General features: G+C 43.1%; 2 protein-coding genes across 2 annotated transcripts in view; one reads left to right on the top strand and one right to left on the bottom strand.

The window, feature by feature from the left end:
- LOC133116437 (tubulin alpha-8 chain-like) overlaps positions 1-23377 on the top strand; it is a 247914-nt gene extending 224537 nt beyond the window's left edge. The window contains exons 2-5 of the mRNA XM_061225959.1: positions 20618-20649; positions 21103-21316; positions 21754-21902; positions 22370-23377. Of these exons, the coding sequence (XP_061081943.1) occupies positions 20647-20649; positions 21103-21316; positions 21754-21902; positions 22370-23344 (1341 nt within the window). The 5' untranslated portion in view covers positions 20618-20646 and the 3' untranslated portion in view covers positions 23345-23377. The remainder of the gene's footprint in view (positions 1-20617; positions 20650-21102; positions 21317-21753; positions 21903-22369) is intronic.
- On the bottom strand, positions 1172-19468 carry LOC133116982 (actin-related protein 3). The gene is made up of 12 exons (XM_061227023.1): positions 19242-19468; positions 13555-13610; positions 11176-11300; positions 10752-10862; positions 10263-10358; positions 8708-8815; positions 7439-7582; positions 4990-5163; positions 3693-3785; positions 2845-2970; positions 2081-2164; positions 1172-1311 (listed from the first exon to the last, which is right to left on the bottom strand). The coding sequence occupies exons 1-12, from the start codon at positions 19283-19285 to the stop codon at positions 1216-1218; spliced, it is 1257 nt and encodes a 418-aa protein (XP_061083007.1). The 5' UTR covers positions 19286-19468; the 3' UTR covers positions 1172-1215.
- Positions 23378-23940: the final 563 nt, after the last annotated feature.

Here is a 23940-nt window from a genome sequence, read left to right as displayed (position 1 = left end):
AACAAACAATTTATTTTCTCAATTTGACCAAAATAATTGGGAGACAACAGAGCGCGTCAACATTTCCACTGGTCTGCACTTCTATTTATAGTGCTCGTCAACTTGGCCGGCACAAGGGCAGGAAACCTTTGTGAGCTTTGGGCCGATGGACCGGTCTGAAGGAGATCCCAGGCAGATAAAGGGAACAGCTGCCCAGAGCAGCAGGATGACCTGCACTAATAACATCTGGGAAAGAAAGAACATCCCAGACCAATGAGTAGAAATGATTTTTTTCCACCTTTATTGGAATGTCGCTAGGCATTAAATACATGGGATTTGATCTTTTCAATCATTTGGTACGCAATCAGAAACAATAACGAGGTTCTAGCCTACAATACTGGTCCAACAGTCATTTCAGTTATAATCATCATCATCATTATTATTAGTAAGAGTAGTAAAAAATAAAATAAAAATAAAAAAATAAAAAACAAAAAGGGAAAGGGCAAGAGAGAACGTTCCAAACGAACCCATCAAAAGGAAAAGGAAAAAATAGGGACAAAAAAAAAAAAAAAGAATCAAAAAAAAAAAAAAAAAAAGGAATCACTGTGCTGGGCAGATTGTGGTATAGCAACAAGGATTTATTTTGATTTATTTTTATTCCCATTTGGGAAATTCTTGCCTGTGTTGTAGTTGCATTGTGGGTTTGGAATGACGTGACCTCGTTATCAGTACATAATTTATGGTTTCTCATTTCCCCAGCTTTACATATAAAAAACTTTCGTATGAAATATAAACAAGCTCCTGTCTGGTACACAGAATTGCATTTGAAGCAAAACGGAGCTGATGACTAAATTACTGGAACCCTGTAGCGATGAGACGAAGTGGACACCCTCTCGACATACTAAGCCGGGCACGTCACGTTCAATCCCCCCCCGAACAGCCTCCGTCCTCCTCACCCACATCTCTTCCATCACGGCGTTACCCCCCGCTCCACGTCGTTTTGGTTTAACAAACTAATTTTCCCTCCTTTTCTAGACGTCTGCGACGATTAACCTCCCCCCAGCCCGACCGCGTTTGGTCTGTCGTTTCGTTTTTTTTTTTTTTTTTAAACCTCAGCGCCTTCAGCCTTGGCAACCCGTCCAAGCTGAAGAGGCGATCAAAGCGCGCACTCGCCCCCCGCCCCGCCCCCCGCCCCACCCCAGAATCCTTTTCCCTACTCAGCGCTGGGGGCAGGGCCTAGGACATGACCCCGAACACGGGGTTGTGGCGGCAGATGCTGGGCCCGATCTCCTCGTAATCCTTTTTGGTGTGACACACTTGGTAGAATTCCGGCTAAAAAAAAAAGGAAAGCGCACTGTCATTATCCTGATCATTTTAAAATCAAAATAACAATAATAGAAATGGAACTGAATTATAATGACACAGAATACAAAGCATAATAATTACCATTAAAAGTAACACACACATACGCTACAGGTATTTTCCAATAAATTTTTTTCTGCAGCATATAACTGTAGGACATACCTGTACGGTCTACACATCCATATGAATGGAACTGGCAGCAAACACTTCATACATCACATTTAGCCAGGCATTCTTCCCAAAGATTCACATCTTTAACGTTTTACATCTGAATATAGACATGCTAAATGTTTTCGAAAAATGACTTGCACTGCCAAATGCATTTTATTAATGGGCATCTAAGAAACAATACATAAGGGAGGAACTAAGCCAATTCAGCACCGCCAAATACAATTTTCCGCTACGATTGCCAGGGAGGGATGCGTTTCAGTCCACAGGGGTGACCGTCTCACTGCTCGCTAGTGACCCCCGGTGGTGGACCGGGCGATGACAAGCTTGCATGTCAAGACATGCGAAGCATCTTCAATGGACTGGTGTCTATGGGCACTGTAACTGTGACAGGGAGCAGGAGTGACAGCACGCACGTGAGTGACAGCACGCACGTGCCTGTCCGCTCTCGCCTGCGCGGAGCGGAGCTCGAGGAAGCGACTGATCACGAGCAGGCGTTCCAGAGTGGGAGAAACACAAGGAAAAGCAGGAGGGAGAAGAATGTGAAATAAGATTGAGGAATGGCACTCACTGTTGAGGCTAACATGGATCCACCGAACCAGACGGCGTATCTCTGCATGTGGTGAGTGATGACCTGCACGTCGATGGGCTTCGGCTACGACACAAACACAGACACCACGTCAGCACAGTCCGTCTTAAAACCAGCAGCTTACAGAAGCCTTCCTCCGCAACACAACCCTCCTGAACTTCACAGGAAAAAACGTACATTTAAAAAGTATCTCTCAGTTTCACAAGTCAAACGTATAGGGTGTGATAAAAAAAAAAAGCAACAAGTTCTAATGGAGTCCCATGTAGTATCCTAAATCTCCACATTACACAGGTTTTAAAAAACCCCAGCTTGCTCGCTATGTGCCACTAATGCCGGTGTAGTCAGCAGTAAATGCTTTCGGCAAGGTTTATGGGAGTAAATTAACTCGCAATCACTTCCAATCTCTTTTAACAGGGTAAAAATTCACCCTTCTGAGAGGAGTCGGCGCGAGAGTTCACATTTAAAGCTGAAGCCCTGCTCCAAGGCGGCTTGTTTAGCGCCGCGGCCCCATCTGTGGTGTGAGTAATGGGTGAGCTGCTGTCGAACCCTGGCCCTGGCAGCTGCCCTGCCTCCAGCGGCGTGTGTGTGCGGCGTGACCCCGCAGCCCGTGTGTGTGTGTGTGTGGCGTGACCTCGCAGCCCGTGTGTGTGTGTGGCGTGACCCCGCAGCCCGTGTGTGCGTGTGGCGTGACCCCGCAGCCCGTGTGTGCGTGTGTGTGTGTGTGTGTGTGTGCGTGGCCTCCGCACCTTCAGCTTCCCGCCGCTCAGCTCCTCGCTCATCTTCAGCCGGGCGTCCACCGTCCTCTTCAGGTCCCGCTGCATACGCCGGCCGAAGTCCCGGAACATGGTGGAGCCTCCGGAGAGGACGATGTTCTGAGGAGGAGAGGGCGGCCGAGTGAGAGGGACGTGCGTGTGTGTGTGTGTGTGTGTGTGCGTGCGTGCGTGCGTGTGCAGAAACACTGATGGACAGACACACGCACGGTCTGACACACGCACGTATGCGCTCCCTGGTTATGGGTATGCACTTTGTTGTACGTCGCTCTGGATAAGAGCGTCCGTCAAATGCCAATAATGTAAATGCACCCATGCTAATAACATGCATGGTCAGACACACACGTATGCATACACACTAAACACGCATGGATTTGCACATGGTAATAACAAGCATGGTCGGACACGTGCACAGCACGCAGCACACAGACACGCATAACCACTTGAGTCAACAAAAACACAATTACACAAGAATAAGTTACAAGACAGTCGCTGCAGAACTAGGTATATTAACCACACAATTTCACAAGTTAAATGTATTGAAACAACTAGGACCTATATATAAGCTCTATGTACCCATATGTGTCTACATTATATACATATACAGTACAACCCTGAAAAAATATTTGGTACTTTGAGAAAATGTATAAAGGTTCAAAGCTCTTTGAACAGCTGAGAAGCATAGTTTCAGGCACACTTTATATGCAAGTTTAAAAGTATACATTTTCTAAGCTCTAGGAAGAGCAGAAAAGTGTAAAAGTTCTCTTCCCTGGAGAAGCATGCAAATGAGTATCAGACATCGATGCCTGGATGACCGGCCTGACCTTGTAGAGGGGGCGTCTGACATCGATGGGGCAGTTCTGAATGACCTCGTCCACCACCTCTGAGATGGGCTGGGTGAAGTCTGGGTTTGCAAACTGCAGAAACACAGACGGAATTCATTCATTCAGGTACCTTCACCAACAATCCTCATCAAGCAAGCTCAAAATTCAAAGTAGCACTCAAACTCCACGGGTTCCCAACAAAATGCTTCTGGAGGCGGCTTCTTGAGTCCAGGGTCCTTCTGCAAACCCTTAAAACTGTTCTTCAGCTTCAAAGCCGAGCTTACTCTACGTGCCTAGGGAATTAACCATAGTCAAGTCAAATAATTGCACTCAATTAAAATGGTGCCAAGCCATGACTAAGCTCCAGAAGATGTTTAGATGCCTTGATAGTGTTTAGGTACCAAGATGGCTAGACCACTGGTTTTGTGTGCCATCAATCAATCCTTACATTACATTTTATCTAGCAGACGCTTTTATCCAAAGTGATGTAGAAACGGTGCATATCAAGGTCATACAAAAAATATCCAGAGACGGCAGATAAGGTACAATTCATATATGATTGGTTGTAGGGCCATAAACATATGTCAAGTACACAAAGCAGATGGGCCAAGTCAATCAATCATTCAAGCTAAAATGTTAAACAATCACACCAGTCTCCTTCCTGTTTCCTGCTCTATGTGAATAGGAGCAGTATCCAAGCTACGGAGATGAATCTAGCCAGCCTGTCAATGTTACCTAATGAAACTAATGATACCTACTTACATTCATTTTCAATGTCATCCTTTTTTGTCTCGGAATGAAAGATCTCTTTAATTAAACAATCTTTTGTATGATCTCACAAGCCGGTATCGTGTACTGAGCTCTTCAGGCCCTCTATAAAAGTATTAATGAAATAAGAGGAACACAATGGGTAAGGCTGGGATGAAAGGGCATGAGCAGAAGAATATTTTTCACCAGCAGAATAATAAAAGCCATCTCAGCCTTTCCACACCTAGCACTGAAGAGAGTTTAAGGAACTGTGGGCGGCTATGCTGAGGCAACTCATCGTGGATGCAGGCGTCTAGACAAGATATCGAGACAACAACTTAGAAAATATGTTTTCATTCTAACCTTCCAGTATCAGAGAGAATCTGTAAAATACAATAACATTGAACAAGGGCAAAATTTGCCTTTAAATACAATTTCAGGCTCTGGAAAGGTGAATGTATTTGCTTATATAGAGTGAAATGGTTAAACTGGAGAAAGCCCACTGGAACCGACAGATCGCAACACAACACCCCTCTCTCCGGGGCCGTACCTCGGGATGGAAGAAGATCTCGGGCCCCAGGAAGCGCTCGTAGCCCACGTCGATGGTGAACTCCTTCTTGCTGATGGAGTTGATGCCGGTGTACTGCTTGATCCATTTGGACCCGTCTGTGTCGTACTTGTTGAACTCTTTCACCAAGTCGGGGCACACGTAACTGAAGCGCTCCTAGAACATCACGGGGGGGGGTCAAGCCAACATCAGTACTCTCTACCAATCACTGCACACTGATGTCTCCGGACCTCACACACCATAAACATACTCATGAAGATTTAAAGATGGCTAAGATGGACACAATCATACAGAACTGGCAGTATGACAACGGCAGTAAGAAACAAAGCATGGCAGGCCAATACCATCAGACATAAAAATACGATGAGCTTATTAATGTGGTGTTTTTCCTTAACAACTTCAGTTTGGCGTAGCCGCAGTATCTAGGAGGCAGAAAACAAGCAGAAGCTGCTAATTGGAAGCCCTTTTCAGCAATTGACCAAATAGGGCTCACACCTAAAGCAGAAAATATTTATCAAGCTTTCCCAATTTGGGCAGGACCAAAAACAAATGACAAAACAAAAAAAAAAAAACAGAAAACTACTCAACCTACCAAAATTTTACAACACATTTTATAACAGCACCTTTTAACAACACCTTTTTCACATTTATGTGCACTCATTGTTAGGCATACTCGAATAAGAGGAAAGTGCATTTTCCCAGTTTATAATGACTGTGGCTGCATTCATTTGAAAACAAAAGCACAACTTTCATTTTTATCATTTTTCTTTTTTAACTGCGCTGTTGGCAGGCGCTGCAGAAATAATGATTCCATTACCATTTCATGAGATCTTTTGTGATAAGAAACTAGTTTAATCATAACGTACATCTTCCTGTACCATCTCCTGCAGCTCGAGAATAAATCGCTGCGTGACTGTAAACTTGTCTGCAATACGGAGGAAAAGCAATAGGTTTGATCATTAAAAACGAGACTAGAAACCGCAAGCTTCACAAGTCGGCGGTGTAGCAGCAGTGACATCTGGTGTCCGTTCGAAGACACTGCAACTGAGACGCCTCTGATCCCGGCAGCTTCTGTTCTTTTCATTTGATGCAATTATTTGCCTTTTTGCCATCTGCCAGAGGAGGGACTCCCAAACCCACAGCACCACATTAGTGGTCTGTTCTTTTAGTTGTCTTCTGAATTCTGCTTAAACGTTTGCAGGTAACTCCTTTCCACAGCTGTTCAAATATTAATACCCACCAAATCTTCCAACACACTTTGCTCGTTCAAAAAAACCAAAAAAAAAGGAATAAGAAAAGATTTATTTTTCTTCTTTGGTCGAATGTCCTTGTGTGTGAGCCTTTCAACGGTTTGCACACGTCCTCTCAGCAAAGCAAAGTCAACACAGGTGGCTGAAGGTGTAAAACTGTAGGGGGGATTTTAAGTGGACTCAATAGGATATTAATGAATCTCGGACAGCAATGGCATAGTAATATTATTATTAATTTATTTCCTGTAATGGACTAATGAACTGGAGCTGTTGGAATTTTGATTGGCTGTAAGACTCCATTGTTGGATTCTGATGAAGCTATACTGGTGAATTCTGATTGGATGTGGTTCTCCATTTTTGGATTTTGACTGGATACGGAGCTGTACTGCAGGGGTTTGGTTGTCATTAAGCTGTTTTAGTAGATTAAGCAGATGTGGTTAAGGGACTGTACACTAATGTGAGCTTAAAGCAGGCTGGGAACAGATTCCGTGAGTGGATTATGAAAGGATGAACCTGGCTGAATCCTAATGCAGTGGTGCGTTATGAAATGAAAGTTCAGTGAAAGACAGTGCTTATGACATGTTAACAAATGTGATGGATATGGTGTACAGGGTTGTGAGTGGGGGGGGGGGGTGTGCGCTTACTTGTACAGGTGTGAGTTAGTGCGTGTGTGTGTGGGTGTGTGTGTGTGTGCATATGCGTGCATGTGAGAGCATATGTCTGTGCGTGTGTGCATGTGTCTGTGTGTATGTGTGTGTGTGTGTGTGTGTGTGTGTGTGTGTCTCTGTGTGGGTGCGTGTGTGTCTGTGCGTGCGTGTGTATGTGTCTGTGTATGTATGCGTGTATGTGTGTGTGCGTGTGCGTCTGTCTGTCTGTCTTTGTTTGTGTGTGTGCGTATGTGTCTGTGCGTGCGTATCTGTGTGTGTATGCGTCTGTGTGTATGCGTCTGTGTGTATGCGTCTGTGTGTGTGTGTGTGTGTGCGCGCGCGCATGCGTGTGTCTGTGTGAGTGTGAGTGTATGTATGTATGTATGTGTGTGCGCGCGCATGTGTGTGTGTGTGTGTGTGTGCGTGTGTGCATATGCATGTGTGTGCATGTGAGAGCATGTCTGTGTGTGTGTGTGTGTGTGCGTGTGCGTGTGTGTGTGTGTGTGTATATCTGCATGTGTGCGCGTGCCCTACCTTCACTGCTTTGGCGGTCTCCAGGGACTGCTCTGGCGGAATCCCCACCTCCCTCTCCCGCAGGAGCTGCTGGGTAAAGTAGGTTATGTCCCGCCCAGCGATGGGGATGTGCTTTATACAGCTGCCAATCACGTAGCCCTCTGCCTGGAGGAAACAACCCAGCAAAGGAGCAATCACACAACCGCTACCAACCACCCAAACTGGGGTGACCGTGACCAAAATACAATCTACTCCCAACACAATAACCACACAGCACGTCCAGACCATAGACTCTAAATTACATTTTGTGAAAAATTATCTTATAATGAGAATGAGACATATTAGATTCTATTTAATATAATTGTTTTTAAATCAAACAATTAGGTTCTGTTTTTCCCCCAATTATCATCAAATGGAAGAATTGCCTACTGTCGGAGTGTAAATAATGAGCGAACAAAATGTGCTGAAAAAGTATTAATGTCAAGGCATGAGAATGATCATTCCTGTCGTAATTAGGGTGAGTATAATTGCTATCAATCTGCGCAGTAAAATGTACATTAAGTCCAGCTTCCTGTTTAGTCTAGCCTCGAGTGACCCTTCTAAGTGGCTTGCAGTGCCTACTGCACATCCACTTGGCCAGCTCAGACTTCCTTTACTGGTAGAAAAGCCTGACTCGTCACAATTGCTTGAAAAACACATTAAAAATAACTCCTAAATGATGTTGCTCTTGGCAGTAATTTCTGCCGACAAGTAGATTTTCTTTTTACAACTCTAACCCACATCTTGAATCAAGCTCAACTGTTCCTTCTGTATTCCATCTGTACTTGCCAAGCATAACTGGCCAATTTACAATGCTACACTTCATTACATACTGAGAAGAATTTGGTTAATTACAAATTGATTATATTAATTACGGCATTATTTCAAAGAGGACTTGCTCATTATACTAATTCTAGAATCACCTGTCAAATGAATAAAAACATTGCAGACTGTACTCGAGAAATGAGAATAAGGTGTTGATTCATAGGAACCTGCTGGGTCACTATGCTGAGACCAGGTGTCAATCAGAGGGGGGGGGGGGGGACTTTCATTATCTATATTAATTTTGAGGAATACTAATCAAAAATGTAATTAAAACATGTATTAAACTACATAGAAAAGTATTTAGGGGTAGGGTTGGATAGGAAGAAGTCACTCATTTGACCTGGGAAACCGTGGCATATTCACTTTAATGACTCATGCAAATGCAGTGCCCTGATTGGAGGTGGGCGTTGCCATAGAGACGCTCACCACTGGGATGACGTGAGTGACCCCGTCCCCGCTGTCAATCACAGTCCCCGTGAGTGTCCTCTCTCCAACCTGTCTGGAGGTCCAGGAGGCTGCCAGAGCAAGGACAGCCTGAGGGGGGGGGGGGGGGGGGGGGAGAGAGAGGGGAGAGAGAGGGGAGGAGGCGTTATAGTCCACCTGAAGGGATTATAGGAACTAAACACACTACATAAATCACTGAACCACATAAAGGGTGTGGTTTCTAAACTGTGGGCCATGCACTGCACCAGTTACATTATTAATACTGCGTCTGAACAAGTCATGAAACATTTTGTCACAGAAAATACACTTCATTATGAACTGATTCATGAGCTCAGAAAGTCTGGGAACAACTACTGTAATGTACTGTCAGAGTAATGCCACAGGTAACTGTTAAGCCGTGGTGCCTATGCACAAATACATACATAAAAATGATGTAACATTCACACGCAACTTCAAATGCCAATGTATTATTATGAGGCCAGACATTTTAATCAAGAAATCATGGCTAGATGATCTGTTGAGAGAAAACGAAAGGGCAAAACTGATGATAATGATATACAGACACAAAACTAGACTGGTTGCAACATTTCACTATGGTCATTATTCTTTGGCATTCTAAGCGGATTTTATGGTGGTCATGCGAAGATTTCACTTTAATTCATTCCTAAAGCACACATTTCAGGAAGGATTTTATACAACCCAATCTGGAAGGGAAAACTGCATGTCTTGGACATTTACTTCCGAACAACCAATCGAGCAGTTACACAACTACACTGTGAAGTCCTTATCTTTTAAAAAGAAATGGGCTGTGTTCTTATTACAGCCCTTTATCTGAAGTGCAGATATAAAAGCACAATGCATTTCTGTCTAAAATGTGCATTACTTTTTGGACTTGGTGCCAACTGTTAAATGCACTTTAATAGCCTCCCCGAACACACAGGCTTGGACTAGTCATTCTTTTTTATTCACCCAAAGTATAATATACACAACTTTTATATAAATAAAACATATCCTGCGTACACCACAAGCTTCTAAAATCCCAATACTAGCCTTTGCAAAGCTGATGAGTCGTCAGAACCTTCTACATTTTTCTCCCTTTCATACACAATCTGTCTGGGCCAACTGAACACAACTCAAACATAACGTAAACAGAAATAATATATATATTTTTTAATCCAGAAAGTTAGCCAACTCTTTCAACAACTGCTTTTGTGATGCACCCACAATGTTGTGAGACATTACAATTTTAGGCATAACATCATGTACTGCTGAGGTTTGTTTTGGGATAATTTTGTGCCATTATAGATTATGCCAAACAGTTCCTATCAGCTCTCTTGTATATTATAGTGGAAAGTGGCGATATTGACTGTAGCCCAAAATAACATGAATATGTAAAAAATAAAATAAAAAATAAAAATTTAAACATATGGGCTAATCACCAACACTGTCAATACCTGCAATCAACCGTATATAGAAATGCTGAACTGTCAAACAGTTAATCGTGTGGTCCTTTCATTTTATTTGATGGGGGCCTTACCTGGACAGCGATGTACAGTCCTGGGACGTTAAAGGACTCAAACATGATCTCGGCCGTGTATTCGCGGTTCTCTGGCGTGTTCAATGGAGGCTCTGTCTGCAGGGGAGATTGCATGATCACATGACCGCATGAGTCAAACCCTGCACCGCGGCACAATGGCGGTCATTCATCGCTGTGTCTTTGCAGTGTAAATTCTGCCAGCACGGTCAGAGGGTAAAGGGACCATGAGTAAAGCCCTGTACTCTGGCACAAAGGGGTCCCTATTATATTGTAATTATAGTGTAAATATTACATGAGGGGTCAGAAATCATAAGGGCTAATGACCGGATGAGCAGGCCAGTATATGAGACATTTTATTATTATATAAAACATATTATTTCAGTGAAAAATATAATCATGAACAGTGAGTCAACGTGCTAATCGCCAACCTCGCCTCTCTACGGACTGGCATGAGTCAAGTCATCCATAAGCTTTGCCCCAGGCTCTTACCAACAGGAAGTAGTGGTCTTCAGGTTCTGCCCGCAGGTACTTGAAGATGACCTGTTCCATGAATCTCTCCATCAAGTCCCAGTCTTCCACGATGCCGTGACGGATCGGCCACTGATCAGAGAAGCCAGGAGCGTCAGGGCGTTAGGGTACTCATCAGACCAGTGTCTGGCCTTTCACAGGCTTTTGTAATGAAGACATTACAGGAGTATCCTGATCAAGGGCATTGTCCCACTCAGGATTTAAACATTCTTTGTGCTTCGTGCTTTGAGTTTCACCATCTCAGAATAGAACCCAAGGTCCTTCTTAAACCGTAAAAGGATGACACATATTTACTTTGTCTCAAAGACCACGACTACTCGTGGCTTGTGGGTGGAAACGGCCGTTCCTAACGGTCGTAGTGGAGGCAGCAAGGCGCGCCCGTTACCTTAGTGGCATATGACGGTTTGTCGATGGCCTCATCACCGATGAAGAAGTCCAGGTCGTCCACCCCCTTCATCATCCTGCGCTGGGCCTGGTCCCCGACCTTGGCCGACTCTTTGATGGCGATACCTGGGAGAGACGAGAGACTTGTGTCAGAAAGCTCAACTTTGCAATGACACCCACTTTCACAAGCCACATACCAGACAGCCATGACCAACAAGAACTCCCAGCCACTGTCCATCATGAAAGGTACTGATGTCATGAACCCCATAATTGGTGGAGCCAGAATCAATTGTCAGTGACCCGTTTCCATAAATCAAAACGTTAAACAGTTTAGTCTCCAAAGTTCAAAATCAGTCGGTGGCTGATGGCATATGGTAGCTCTACCCATTATATTTTAATCTACCAGGACTGATTTGCTGACCAGACATACCAAGCATGAAGACCATACACGGCCCGGATCACAAGAGAAATTACATAAGGGTTAAGCAATCCTGGTCCTGATGTTTCTGGTTTTGGTTTCATCAGAGCTTGATCACAGGCGTGTGATGGAGGATTAAAAGTCTCAGCCTGAATGTAGTCAGAAATTTGGATGGTACAAAAACCAGGACCACCTCTGGCACTCTACGACCAGGGTGACCTACCGCTGATGTATATGAAACACCAGCAAGGTCCAGCTTCAAAGTCCTCACTCCAAGCATAAGCAGGGTTTAAGTCAAGTTTATGTTCTATAAAAGGTAAAAATGGCACTATACTTTCCAATTATTCAACGACAACGTTCAAAGTGACCTTTGCGCAGAAATGTGGTTTCTACATACCCACAATTAATAAGACAAATTGTCATATATGAAAAATATTGGAAGACTTTTGTTTGAACTAGTTAAAATAACTCCATACCTTCCCTCAACTGATTATAGCACACAAATGTGTTCAATTATTCAAAGTAACATGGTGACCAACATTAAGACTGTCGAGCAAAACACAGCCAATTCACAAACAGCAGTTAAATTAAGTCTTAGAGAAATCAGCGGTGAGGGCGAGATGCGCTGACTCAAATCAGCTTTTAAACAAGCCCTCCAGGCCCCATCACATAGCAGCCCATGGCCTCAAAGTATTCACTGCTATATTTAACTCCAAAAGAACATCCGCTGGTAAGAGCAGGGGGGAAGGAGGAAAAAGCTGAACTCTGATCAGGACAGAAGATAGCGGGAGCCATTAAACGACTTCCTGAGGACTGCAACAGGGGAGGAATTCCCTAACACTGTATCTAAAGTGCTTGCAAGTGCCCAGCTGTTTTACCGGAAAAACCACCATCTCATCCATATACATGAGCTTTCCATGCACACTGTGGAATGCTTTTAATTTAACCTGTTTTTTTTTTTCCTCAAACAAAACAAAGCAGATTCTCACCGTGCGAGTAATTCCTTTATCCGGTCACACTAGACTTCACAAAAGTTTATTAACGATACAGAATATTAAAAAGATTATCTAATCGTCTATATAGAATCATGAAAGTAGAAAACAGAGAGTAGTCAGTTGAGTTTATTGCCAACCACTAAAATGAGCAATACTGAATTAAGTGAGGCTACACTAAATGACATTGAATTAAAACACTAAATTATCTTAACCGGATACCGGAAGAAAAATCAGAAACCGGGGCCATTTCAAAATGAAAAGCATACTTTCGTCTCCTAACCATACATACACAATGTTCTCAGTATGTGCATGCTGTTATGTGAAATGCATGTTAAATATTAAACAGCAGCGACACCGAACACAACTGAACAGCAGTGGACGTTCTGCCTGTGGGTGAATGTATACAAACACCATACGGTGTTTGGCTTGAGGTGACACCACAGCATAATTTTCCGCATCTATGACAGGGGAGAGGTGAAATAGACAGATGAGGAAGCGCAGGCAGCCAGTGTTCCTGTTCACTCTGCAGCCCACCACCTGGTCTGGGCAGCCACAGTGCCTGAGGACTGTTTACATCACATTCACTCAGGAGACACTGCCCTCCACAGGGACTTACAGAAGCAGAGAACGTCAGTGCTGGGAATGCAAAAGTGTGATCACCCTGACGATGTGGATGACTCAACATGGTGATACACACGATGGACCAGAACCCTCTCTGCTAAAGGGATGCTACAGCCAACGGAGGGTTACAACAGATAAATCCAAACACAGCTTAACCATACCTGGAAAACAGTAAGAATACTCTCTCCGTAAGGGTATGAAAAACTTTTTCTAGCAGTGAGGCCCACTTCCTGTTCTCTGAAACACCACTTATGCCTCCATACAGTATAACCTGCATGTCTAAGCATGACGAGACATTTCTGTAGTGGAGGACATATTCTGTTCATAAAAATAAAAAAATACTTACATGATGGAACAATGAACTGTGGCTCTGTATTCCCTGCATAGCCCAGTTTTGTGTATCTGAAAGAAAGAAAATTAACGTTAATGCACTCTATTATAAGCAATCATGTCATATTTTGCAAGGGAACTGATAGGCAAAGCACTGTACATTTCAACCAGACTGATTACCAATACTGTGCAACCCCATTACAGCCCACCTAAACTCAACATGGTTTCTAAATGAAAAAATAACTCTGCTTAACCAGCTGGCCTTCATCGGAGAGGCTTGCATTGATTTGAATTCATTTGTAACATATTTCGTTACAAGGCCAAAGTGTCTCTTGCAGAGTGTACTTTATGAAAGTAAAATATCCATGGTATCTTAAAGACAAAGCTAAGAGCCACCTTTATGAGACTGAACCAGTCAGTCAGTACAGCACCCATTCAGTCTGCAAGCAGCAGACACTGGGCGTGCTGCAGCTAAGAAACAGGGCCAGCCCCGAAATATGAAACCGGACAATACACCGCTGAGGAAGATCCATCAAGTCCACAAGAATCAATTCCAACCAACTCCCCATAATGGCTCCTTCTCCTGTTCGTGTCGGTCTGCATGTCTATATGGCTCTTTTTAAGCACAAGTTGTTTCATGACAAACTGTACACAAAATTAAGCTGAACATGTTACAAGTACTTTACACCCATTTGTTGTTTTTGTTTTGTGATATGACTTTTGTGATATGATTTTTGTGTTCTCAATTGGCCCAGATAGACTGTGCAATAACAGATATATTTTGCTGGTAATACATACCAGTATGACCTCTAAATTACTTACTATACAAGCTTGAGTTACTTGAAGTGAATTTTCTTACTTTGGACCACAAACCTCTAACATCTATATAGCTACCTGCCATTGTAAAGTCAGTTGGTCAACAAAATATACAATATCCTTGAATGCACATAAACCACGTGGAACAACAGAAAACCAAAAAAAGAGTGAACTATCCTTCTCACGAGTTTGGAAACAACATAGCAAGTTAGAGTGACCTCATGCAGAGGTTTCAGATTCAAGAAGGGAGCACTCGCATAACCCCCATAAAACTTGAGCAGCTGCTGAATTTCTGTGGAATATTGGCACACCAGGCTCACAGCAGACACAACAAAACATCAGGCCTGATTTCAGTTAAAAGCACATAATGGCAGTTTTACTGGCAGACTAATTGTTTTGATGAAGATCATTTGGGAATCTGTATCGGCCTGGCCCTGAATTAACTGGTCTACGTGACATAGCCAGAGCACACTTTCCTCATTACCACCAAAGAACGAGCATCCTGAGGAATTTTACAGCCTTCAAAGCGCTTCCCTGTGTAGGGTTTTTACGGCCGGCCACATGTTGTCCAGATGTGGAGCGATCTCCTCTCTCCCTCGAGCAAAGCTGACCTACAGAGACTGGTTAGAGGAACACTAATAGGCCACACAGTCCACTGCCCGTATTCTCTCCTTTCAAATTATAGGAGGAACCGGTTAAGCCTTAATTAGAGTTCCAAGAAAAGCAATTCACAGACGTGTTGGCCTAATTCAGAAAGGTAGTATCTTGATCAAGTTAAAAGGTGTGTAGAAATGTATGGGAGGGTAACAGAGTACTGTAATACTTTGCAAAATCACTATGGTTTCAAACAAGAGAGGAAGTATGTGATGGTGACAGGAAAAGTTTTCCTGACAGTAACAATCTATTACATATTCCTTATTATTAGATTCTAATGACAGGAAACATATACATACATTACAGGACCTCGAAGACAATGTACGAAGAGGAAAGATTTGCATTGAAAATAAAAAAATTAAAAAAATGTAGCCAGGTAGCCTACAGTATAACGGTAAAAATAGTATCCAATAATTTATCCTTGAGATGAGTACAGTTACATGACATTAGATTGAACTCAAAACCAAACAATGATTGGAGAATGCTCGGTAACAATGATACAAAGCCTAAATATGTTCCTCGCCAAGTAATAAAAAGGAGTGTTGGATTCTGACACTGGAGCGGGCTTCACCTGGTATGGGCGGGGCGAGGCCACATTCCAGGCTAAATTCCTAACTTGCCTGAAACAGTCACCTGCTTGGCCTACCTGTTTTAACAGGCATGTGGTGTCAGCCTGCAACACTCCTGAGCCCCTTTTTTTGCAGGTATTCAAACAAGACCTATTTGCACTCTTTTGTCACCCTTGTATAATATCATACAAAATATTATTAAAAAATGTGTCTCTACCAGCCTTAATAAATGGACCATTTCAGAAAGGCATTGTCATGTAAACAGTTTCTCTGGGTGATCGTAAACATGGTCAGGCGTGCATGCATGCAAGTGACATGCTCTCAAGCTTTCAATTAGACCTTATATTAGTAGCAATGCTACACAAACTTTGCCTACATTCAGACTGCAGATTCAGACTGAGTGCACATCTCAGATCCATTTTTTTTAGGCTGACTGTTCATATTTATTTTGGAAAGCGACCAATCAGCAACCAATAGGTTCTGCCATAACAGAACTATGACGACATTAACCAGTCACATAAAACACTCTCCTCTCCACTGAATGGGCACGCCATTCTGTACCAATCCTGTCTTACCCCCTAACTGGGCTTCACTACGCAGGTCACATGGTTGTGTGTCTGCTTTATATCCAGGTATATGTGGCAGAAAATGGGAACTGAAAAGAGGCAATGCCATCAGGTTTTTTTGCCGTTCACACTGTTCTAAAAACATCCGATATGTGTCATATATGAGGAATTAGGTCACTTAACTGCAGACCTTGTGTACCTCTGTGGCCAATGACTAGAAATGTTCCCAAAATAAATAGAAGGAAGGGGGGTGGGGCCCACTACACCCAGTACTGAAACTTTAGGCATTTGCAATCTCTGAAAACAGAGCAAAGACATCACCACAACACTGGTAACGTCAAGTGACGGGTAAGTGAGTCTTACTGAATCCATGGTTGGCAGTCCTTCCATGAAGTGTTGATGACTTCTTTGAACAATTCAAAAGACTTTGCTCCCCATAGCCAAGCATGACAGGGTAAAATAAGTGAGTCACTGATGACATGCAATGACTCTGTCCAATTTTCTGAGGTGGGGGGTGGGGGGGGTTGTTACTCAAGCCTCATTCTCCCATGAGAAACACCTACAATTTTAATTCAGTAATCACAAGCCAAAGTGCTCTACAATACTGTTCCCTATGAATGTCAATAAATTCAACACCGAACATCATTCGGAACAGTTTTAAAAATATTTTTGCCTTCTGCATTCTTTTCTTAAATGACATCAGCACAAAAAGGGAAGAGAATTTGATGACCAAAACAGCTTCAGAAGCCTTTTAAGGTGGTCGAAGCAAACTTAGCCATTAGCCTACATGTGCCTATATTCAAAGAGGTGACTCATGTCCTGTGGTCAAGGCTTAGGACCTTGGTTATTCGGTATGCTGTCGGAACTGCCTTCCTCCATGGTTCATCACATCTTTTCTTAAACAGAACAATTCAGCTCAAAAACGAGGACAAAATGTCAAAAGAGGACAAATGCAAGGAAAAGTATTTTTACGAGAAAAAGGAGAAGCATACAGAAATCCAATCTCAACTGCCTTTCAAAGGCACTTTTCAAGCTGTCCCTGAACTGTTTATCTACTCATACAGCCAATGACCTACAAGATCTCAAACGAAACAGCCCTCTTAGTCGTTCAGATAATTCCTCCATACAGCACAGCAGCTAAATCATATCATAATAGCTCTTATGCTACTTGTTGACTGAATGTTTTCACGTGAGATACGGAAAATGATGCAATCAATAATAGAGGTCTAAAGCTTTCCCGGAGTAAGACATCTGGCTGAGGCACCCTGTGGTATAGCTGTGTGAACTGAGGTGACTTTTGGGTTCCAGGTCAAAGGCAGACCTTGTACTTGTATCCTCCAAAAGGCAAGTAAAATGCTATTGTCGACTGAGGTCGCGTTGATGCTACGGTTTGTCACGGTGAGGCCTTTGCGCCTAAAGTTCACAGTTCACAGACGGTTTGAAACCACATGCGGTTTCAAGGCACTAGTGAGGCTCCAATGGTTTTTACAGCTGAAATTAAAAACAAGGATGAACATATTCTCAGAAGCACACGTTACTTTGTTTCTTCTCAGAAACAAATGCTGCAAAATACCGATTGTAAAGAAATTCCAGGCCATCAATCGCGGGAAAGAAGTCGATACCTACCACAAAGAAAGGAACAGGGTGTGAAACGTTAGGTGTCCAAAAAAAAAAAAAACAATACAGGTAATTCAATCCAATGCAGTGTTAGTGGACCAAAGGAATATACAATAACGAATGGATAAAAGGCCAGTCTGCAACAGGCCAATGGGCCCACGCATCTGCTCTAAACAAATTATCCATTCAAATAAAAACAAGCCTTTATACAAACAGGCATACATTGCATGCTAAGAAAAACAATGAACAGAGCGGTAGGACATTTCGAGGAAAATGCAAGACAGCAACCAACCTACACTTCCACAGCAACAGATCCAGTAAAGCGTACAACCAGCATATTTGAGAAAAGCATTAGGTCAGAAATAAAAGTTTTATAGACAAAGTCAAATAGAGCTGGCTATTTTGTTTGCTTTTGCTTCCACCCTTATTACCAGAGAGCACACTTTAGCTTCACTAAAGCGGACTACTGTGCACGGACCCACCTGCTCTGATAGCATGGTGCAGTGTGTCAGGAAGCACAAATGGTGTACACATATACAGATAGCTGCAAAACAATGTGTACAAAATCCTTACTAACACACGCCATACAAGATTCGACATCCCTATGACAATTATGAAACTAGTGCTGCTTTATTTCTGCGTGACAGAACCTATGAACACAAGTGCTGTTTTGGATAACTCATTCTGAAAAAGCCAGCGAGTCAGTAGTCAGTAATGTACCTGTTAGGTATAACGTTAGCTACATCTCCAAATGGCTAACTAGCTACCTTACCAGATTCAGAGAACGTAACGTTAGCTAGCTACCTAGCGAAGTTACCTAAACTAATTTGGATACCGAAAAGGCCATATATGGAATAAAAAAAGACTCAGGTTAACAGTAACTGAATGAGGAAGAGGATTTTGACAAACCAAGGAAGTCGTTTTGCGCGTGCACGTATCGGGTTGGTCACAAAATAAAATATAACTTAAAGATGGGTGTTCACGATTACTTGCAATACATTTAACTAATGGCACCCTCAACAACGTTGCACACGCCAGGTTATAAAACAAGCAAATTTGTGTCGTCGCTTTTTTGCCGTTAGCTATGATCGCTTAGCTTCCCTAGTTTGAGTAGAGTTCTGGGTGGACCCTTTCAGTGAAAACGTCCTCAGACAGGAAAAAAAGATCATTTTCTGATGATGAAAGCAAAGAGCTAGCTCGCTAACATGCTAAACCAGAGAAGCAATTGCACTTTCTACGACAATTCTTCCATTCGATCAGCCTTAAATAACATCCAATTAATAGCAACACTCGTATGTACTCGACATTTTACACAAGGAAACCGCAAATGAATGAACGAAGCGTATTCAATGAGCCCTGCACGCACCGCTAGTAGCATACACACCCCGGCAGCTGCGAGAAAAGGAAGACAGCTAAGCAGCATACAAAATTACCGCTCCGCCTTGAGTGCAGCTTGTCCATAATGGTGTTAATTTGCTTACCCAGTACCACAGTCCACTACACATGCCGGTAACCGTCCAGCCATCTCTTGTGTGCTTTACGGGTAGTATTTAAGGGTGCGATTTTGATGGAAACTAATCTGTGACGGGCAGAGAGGTGCTGTCTGATGATTCAGGCGGAACCCTGCACCCGCACACAGTGAAGTTTCCACTTCCGCACTCCTGCTAAGAGGCAGACAAGGGGAGGCAAGATGGCCGACGCTGAGCAATCACACACAGGCAGAGCCGAAGTGCAGTCAATCACGGGTGTTGCTTGATTTCCGAAATTTTTATCTGGAGAGTATGCAGACTTCTAGTTTGTAGCCCCCGTGTCAAGTCATATCTTCACTTCCCGTTAGCTCTAGGAAGGGTGGGATTAGACTCACGACAGAAGAGGAGGGACTGTTTAGCAGAATCAGGCATGGAAGCAGTGTGAATTCCAAGCGCAGGGGCTTCCACAGGTTGACGGTGGAATCAACTATGTCAGGGGTCTGCAACATCGTTCCTGGGGGACTTTCGTTGGCTGGCTTTCGTTCCAACCGCAATTGCAGTTCCACAATTTTAACAATCTGTTATTTTTTCTTAATTAGGTGCGTTACATATTTAGAGGGATTACTTTCCCTCTTAAACCGCATTATATCATACATGGATATGAGTGTCATGACGAATACAAGTCCCATGTTCAAATTGTGTTTATTGTGCTATATTGGGGCTCCTAACTAGGTTGTCAAACACACGTGTTTAAGTTCTGTCATAATATAGCCTAATTTATTTTTTCCCACCACACAATGCAAGTTTGGCACTTTATAATTTCTCGATATTTGGATCCTTCATTATCTACCAAATGGTATATTTTTGTGGCCATGTGTGTCCACACCTTCACAAACCTATTGCTTCACTCAGTCTTTAACTTGATTTAAATGATTGTGTAATCTCTTTTTATGGAACCTCGTTGTTTGCAATACAGCAGAATAGGCCCACTGTGAACATGATAACTCTATAGGTCGATGACATGCATAGCTATTTCTGACATGATGTGACATAATAGGGAAAATAATCCCTCTAAACTTAAAAAGGACCTAATTAAGAAAATATTAACATATTTGTGTTCTGATGATTGAAAGACAAAAAAATAATAATCTGTGAAATCTTTCATTAGGTGTGGGGTCTCCCACACATTATGATTTGAAAAGTCTTGTAGTGTGTATCAGGCTTTAATAGATTTAAAATGAGCTTGAAGATTACATACATGATATACTGGTCAGAATACATTGCTGGCAGTATGAGGGACACCTGCAATCAATTAGTAGTCACAATAAAGCAGGTCTGTGGCACTTGGCTATGTGTTTGATTTAGGCTTGGTTCAACAGTTCATGCTGAGCTCACGGCAGAGGAACTAGAGGCAGAAATGGTAATATTCAAATTCTAAGTTCCTTATATTCATGTGGTTGTTTGCAAAAGACTGCTGCATGTTTTGGTTTTCTTTTTCTTTTTTTTCCTGCATGTTACACCTGGTTGTCCTGCTGGTTTGTTTAGTTTTGTACAAGCTTGATTAGGTCAGGTCTTGACAAGCTGCAATGGAGTGTCCCACCACAATTTATTTTTAAATTGAAAACTGATAAATCCATTGATTTATTGATGAATGATTACATCTTCTAATACACTACACCTAGTCTTATGCAAGTGGTTCAGCTTAGTTGATGTCCTATATGTGGCTTGAAACTGGGCCATTGACACAATTCCACCCCCCTGCAGTGAACATACTGTAGTTGAGGACTGAAATTCATGTGATCACAACCCAGCCTTGAGGTGTGGACACCCCTAATCTTAACTTTAACCAAGTCTAAATGTGTGGTCTCTACAGAGGGAGTGCATCTCTGTGCACATTGGCCAAGCAGGTGTCCAGATGGGAAATTCCTGCTGGGAGCTGTACTGCCTGGAACATGGATTCAGTCCTGACGGGACCGCCAGTGGCTCCCTTCCAACAGATTCCTCCTTTGGAACGTTTTTCAGTGAAACTCGAGCAGGAAAGTACGTTCCCAGGGCTGTGTTTATTGATCTGGAACCAACAGTGGTGGGTGAGTAACGGCCTGATTTGTATGTGTCCTAATGGCCTTTCTAAAGGCCTTTGTGGTTGAACTTGATACTAATACTAGCAAGTTCTTGGATTCACCAAGAGGATTCCATCCAAGTCTGAACTGGATCAACTAGTAATGTAATCCTGTGATTTGCATGTTAATTGGACATCTCTGATGTAGTATAACTCTGTGTAGAGCAGTTAACAGGGTATTACTGAATAATGTTGATGTAATCGTCACTACTGGTCATGTAATGGGCTTCTAGAACAGACTTAATTTTTTTAAATGTGTTGCAAAAGATGTACTCTAAGGCTTGAGCTAAACTCCTCCCTTTCCTAAATGTTAACTGTATGGATGAGTGTGTGGTCTCCTGGGTCTACGCCATGCTATTCAGAGATCGGTGGGTTGTTTATTTTTATGTTTATTATATTTCCGAGATGAAATACGATCTGGAGCCTACCGTCAGCTGTACCATCCAGAGCAGCTCATAACCGGGAAAGAGGATGCTGCCAATAACTATGCTCGAGGACACTACACCATCGGGAAGGAGATGGTTGAATCTGTTTTGGACCGCATGCGCAAGATGGTAAGACCGAATTGATTATGTAATGGTCTACCATGAACCCGAAACCATATGGATGTAATTGCAGATGCATTTGGTGGCCAGTTTGAAGTGCAGTAATGGCGAACCTGTGCTGAATGCTACATATCTCATGACTAATCTTCAGTTTCATCTTAGCCCAGTTATATCAATTTTCTTTTTCCTTTTTTTTTTTTTTCTTTCTTTCTCTCACTACTTGTCTAGTTATGGTAGGCATGGCCAACAACTGTCCAGATGCCTCAATTGTGAACACCAGCCTATGGTATTATTCTCTTCCATGTTACTGGAATGTTTTGAGCTGTTGGCCATTTCACAAGAACAAGCTGTTCAATGCACTTCAGCTCAGTGGCCTCTTCACAATGAGCTCCTGGACTTGCATGTAGAAATAATGGAAGATGTGATTGTGTTATGCATGTCCTATGCTTTGTCTAATGTATTTTTGTTCTCTCCAGTCTGACCAGTGCACAGGACTCCAGGGCTTCCTCATCTTCCACAGCTTTGGAGGGGGAACTGGCTCAGGGTTCACCTCTCTACTCATGGAGCGTTTGTCTGTGGACTACGGGAAGAAGTCCAAGCTGGAATTCTCAGTTTACCCAGCTCCCCAGGTGTCCACAGCTGTGGTGGAGCCCTACAACGCTATCCTGACCACCCACACCACCTTGGAGCACTCTGACTGTTCCTTTATGGTTGATAATGAGGCCATTTTTGACATCTGCATGCGCAACCTTGATGTGGAACGCCCGTCCTACACCAACCTCAACCGCCTCGTTGCCCAGATAATTTCCTCCATCACCGCCTCCTTGCGCTTTGATGGGGCCCTGAATGTTGACCTCACGGAGTTCCAGACCAACCTGGTGCCCTATCCTCGTATCCACTTCCCTCTGGTCACCTACTCTCCTATCATCTCTGCTGAGAAGGCCTACCATGAGCAGCTCGCTGTGGCCGAGATCACAAATGCCTGCTTTGAACCCTCTAACCAGATGGTGAAGTGCGACCCACGTCGAGGGAAGTACATGGCTTGCTGCCTGCTGTACCGTGGCGACGTGGTGCCCAAAGACGTCAATGTCGCTATTGCCAGCATCAAGAATCGCCGCTCAATTCAGTTTGTGGACTGGTGTCCCACAGGCTTCAAGGTGGGCATCAACTACCAGCCCCCCACCGTGGTCCCTAGTGGAGACCTGGCCAAAGTGCAGAGAGCTGTGTGCATGCTGAGCAACACCACCGCCATTGCCGAGGCCTGGTCCCGCCTAGACCACAAGTTTGACCTGATGTATGCCAAGCGGGCCTTTGTGCACTGGTATGTGGGGGAGGGCATGGAAGAGGGAGAGTTCACGGAGGCCAGAGAGGACATGGCGGCCCTGGAGAAGGACTATGAGGAAGTTGGGATGGATTCTGATTGCTGTGAGGAAGAGGATGATGAGTACTGAATTGTGTTTGTATGAATAAATCTAAGCATTGAAGTTGATGTCTTTTGCAAGTTTGTTTTAAAATGCCATGTAACTTTTGCTTTTTAACATGATGCATTATCATGCTGAAAGTAGCGATTGGAACGGGTGCAAAGCAAGGGCCAATCCACTTCAGGACTTTGTGCCAATTTCTGCTTAATTATTTAATTGGCTAAATAACGTCTCGATCAGACATTTGTATATGCGCCTGTCATGCGCCCCTGCATTAGAAGATCGGTACGTTGTGGTCATGGTCAGCAACAATACTGAAATAAGCACAGAATAACTGACAAATGGAATATTTTAGTACCTACTATCCATGCTCGTTGATGTGTAACTTGTTTTTGTTTTTTTGTTTTGTTTTTTAAGCGTGGTGTATTTCTAACTGCTGTCCTATTAAAAAATATAAATTATAATTTGATTAGAAGCTATGGGAGAACTAATACTCATTTAGCTGACACCATGCTGAACTAAGGATGTGGAATTGGTTAGTTGGCTAAGCACTCATTTTACAGATGGCTACACTTCAGATCAGTCACACTGTCAGTGCTTTGAGTTGTGGCCAGTAAAGATCCAGC

Source organism: Conger conger, chromosome 17 (assembly GCF_963514075.1).
Source record: "Conger conger chromosome 17, fConCon1.1, whole genome shotgun sequence".
NCBI lineage: Eukaryota > Metazoa > Chordata > Actinopteri > Anguilliformes > Congridae > Conger > Conger conger.
The sequence above is the reverse complement of the archived record's forward strand: the minus strand, read 5'-3'. Positions and strand labels throughout refer to the sequence as shown.

Coding starts and splice junctions, on each gene's coding strand:
- LOC133116982 (XM_061227023.1), bottom strand. CDS start 19,285: ATGGCTGGACGGTTACCGGCATGTGTAGTGGACTGTGGTACTGG. Junction 7,583..8,707: donor TCACTCACGTCATCCCAGTG/GTGAGCGTCTCT, acceptor TGTTTCCTCCAG/GCAGAGGGCTACGTGATTGG. Junction 5,164..7,438: donor AGACCGCCAAAGCAGTGAAG/GTAGGGCACGCG, acceptor GTGATGTTCTAG/GAGCGCTTCAGTTACGTGTG.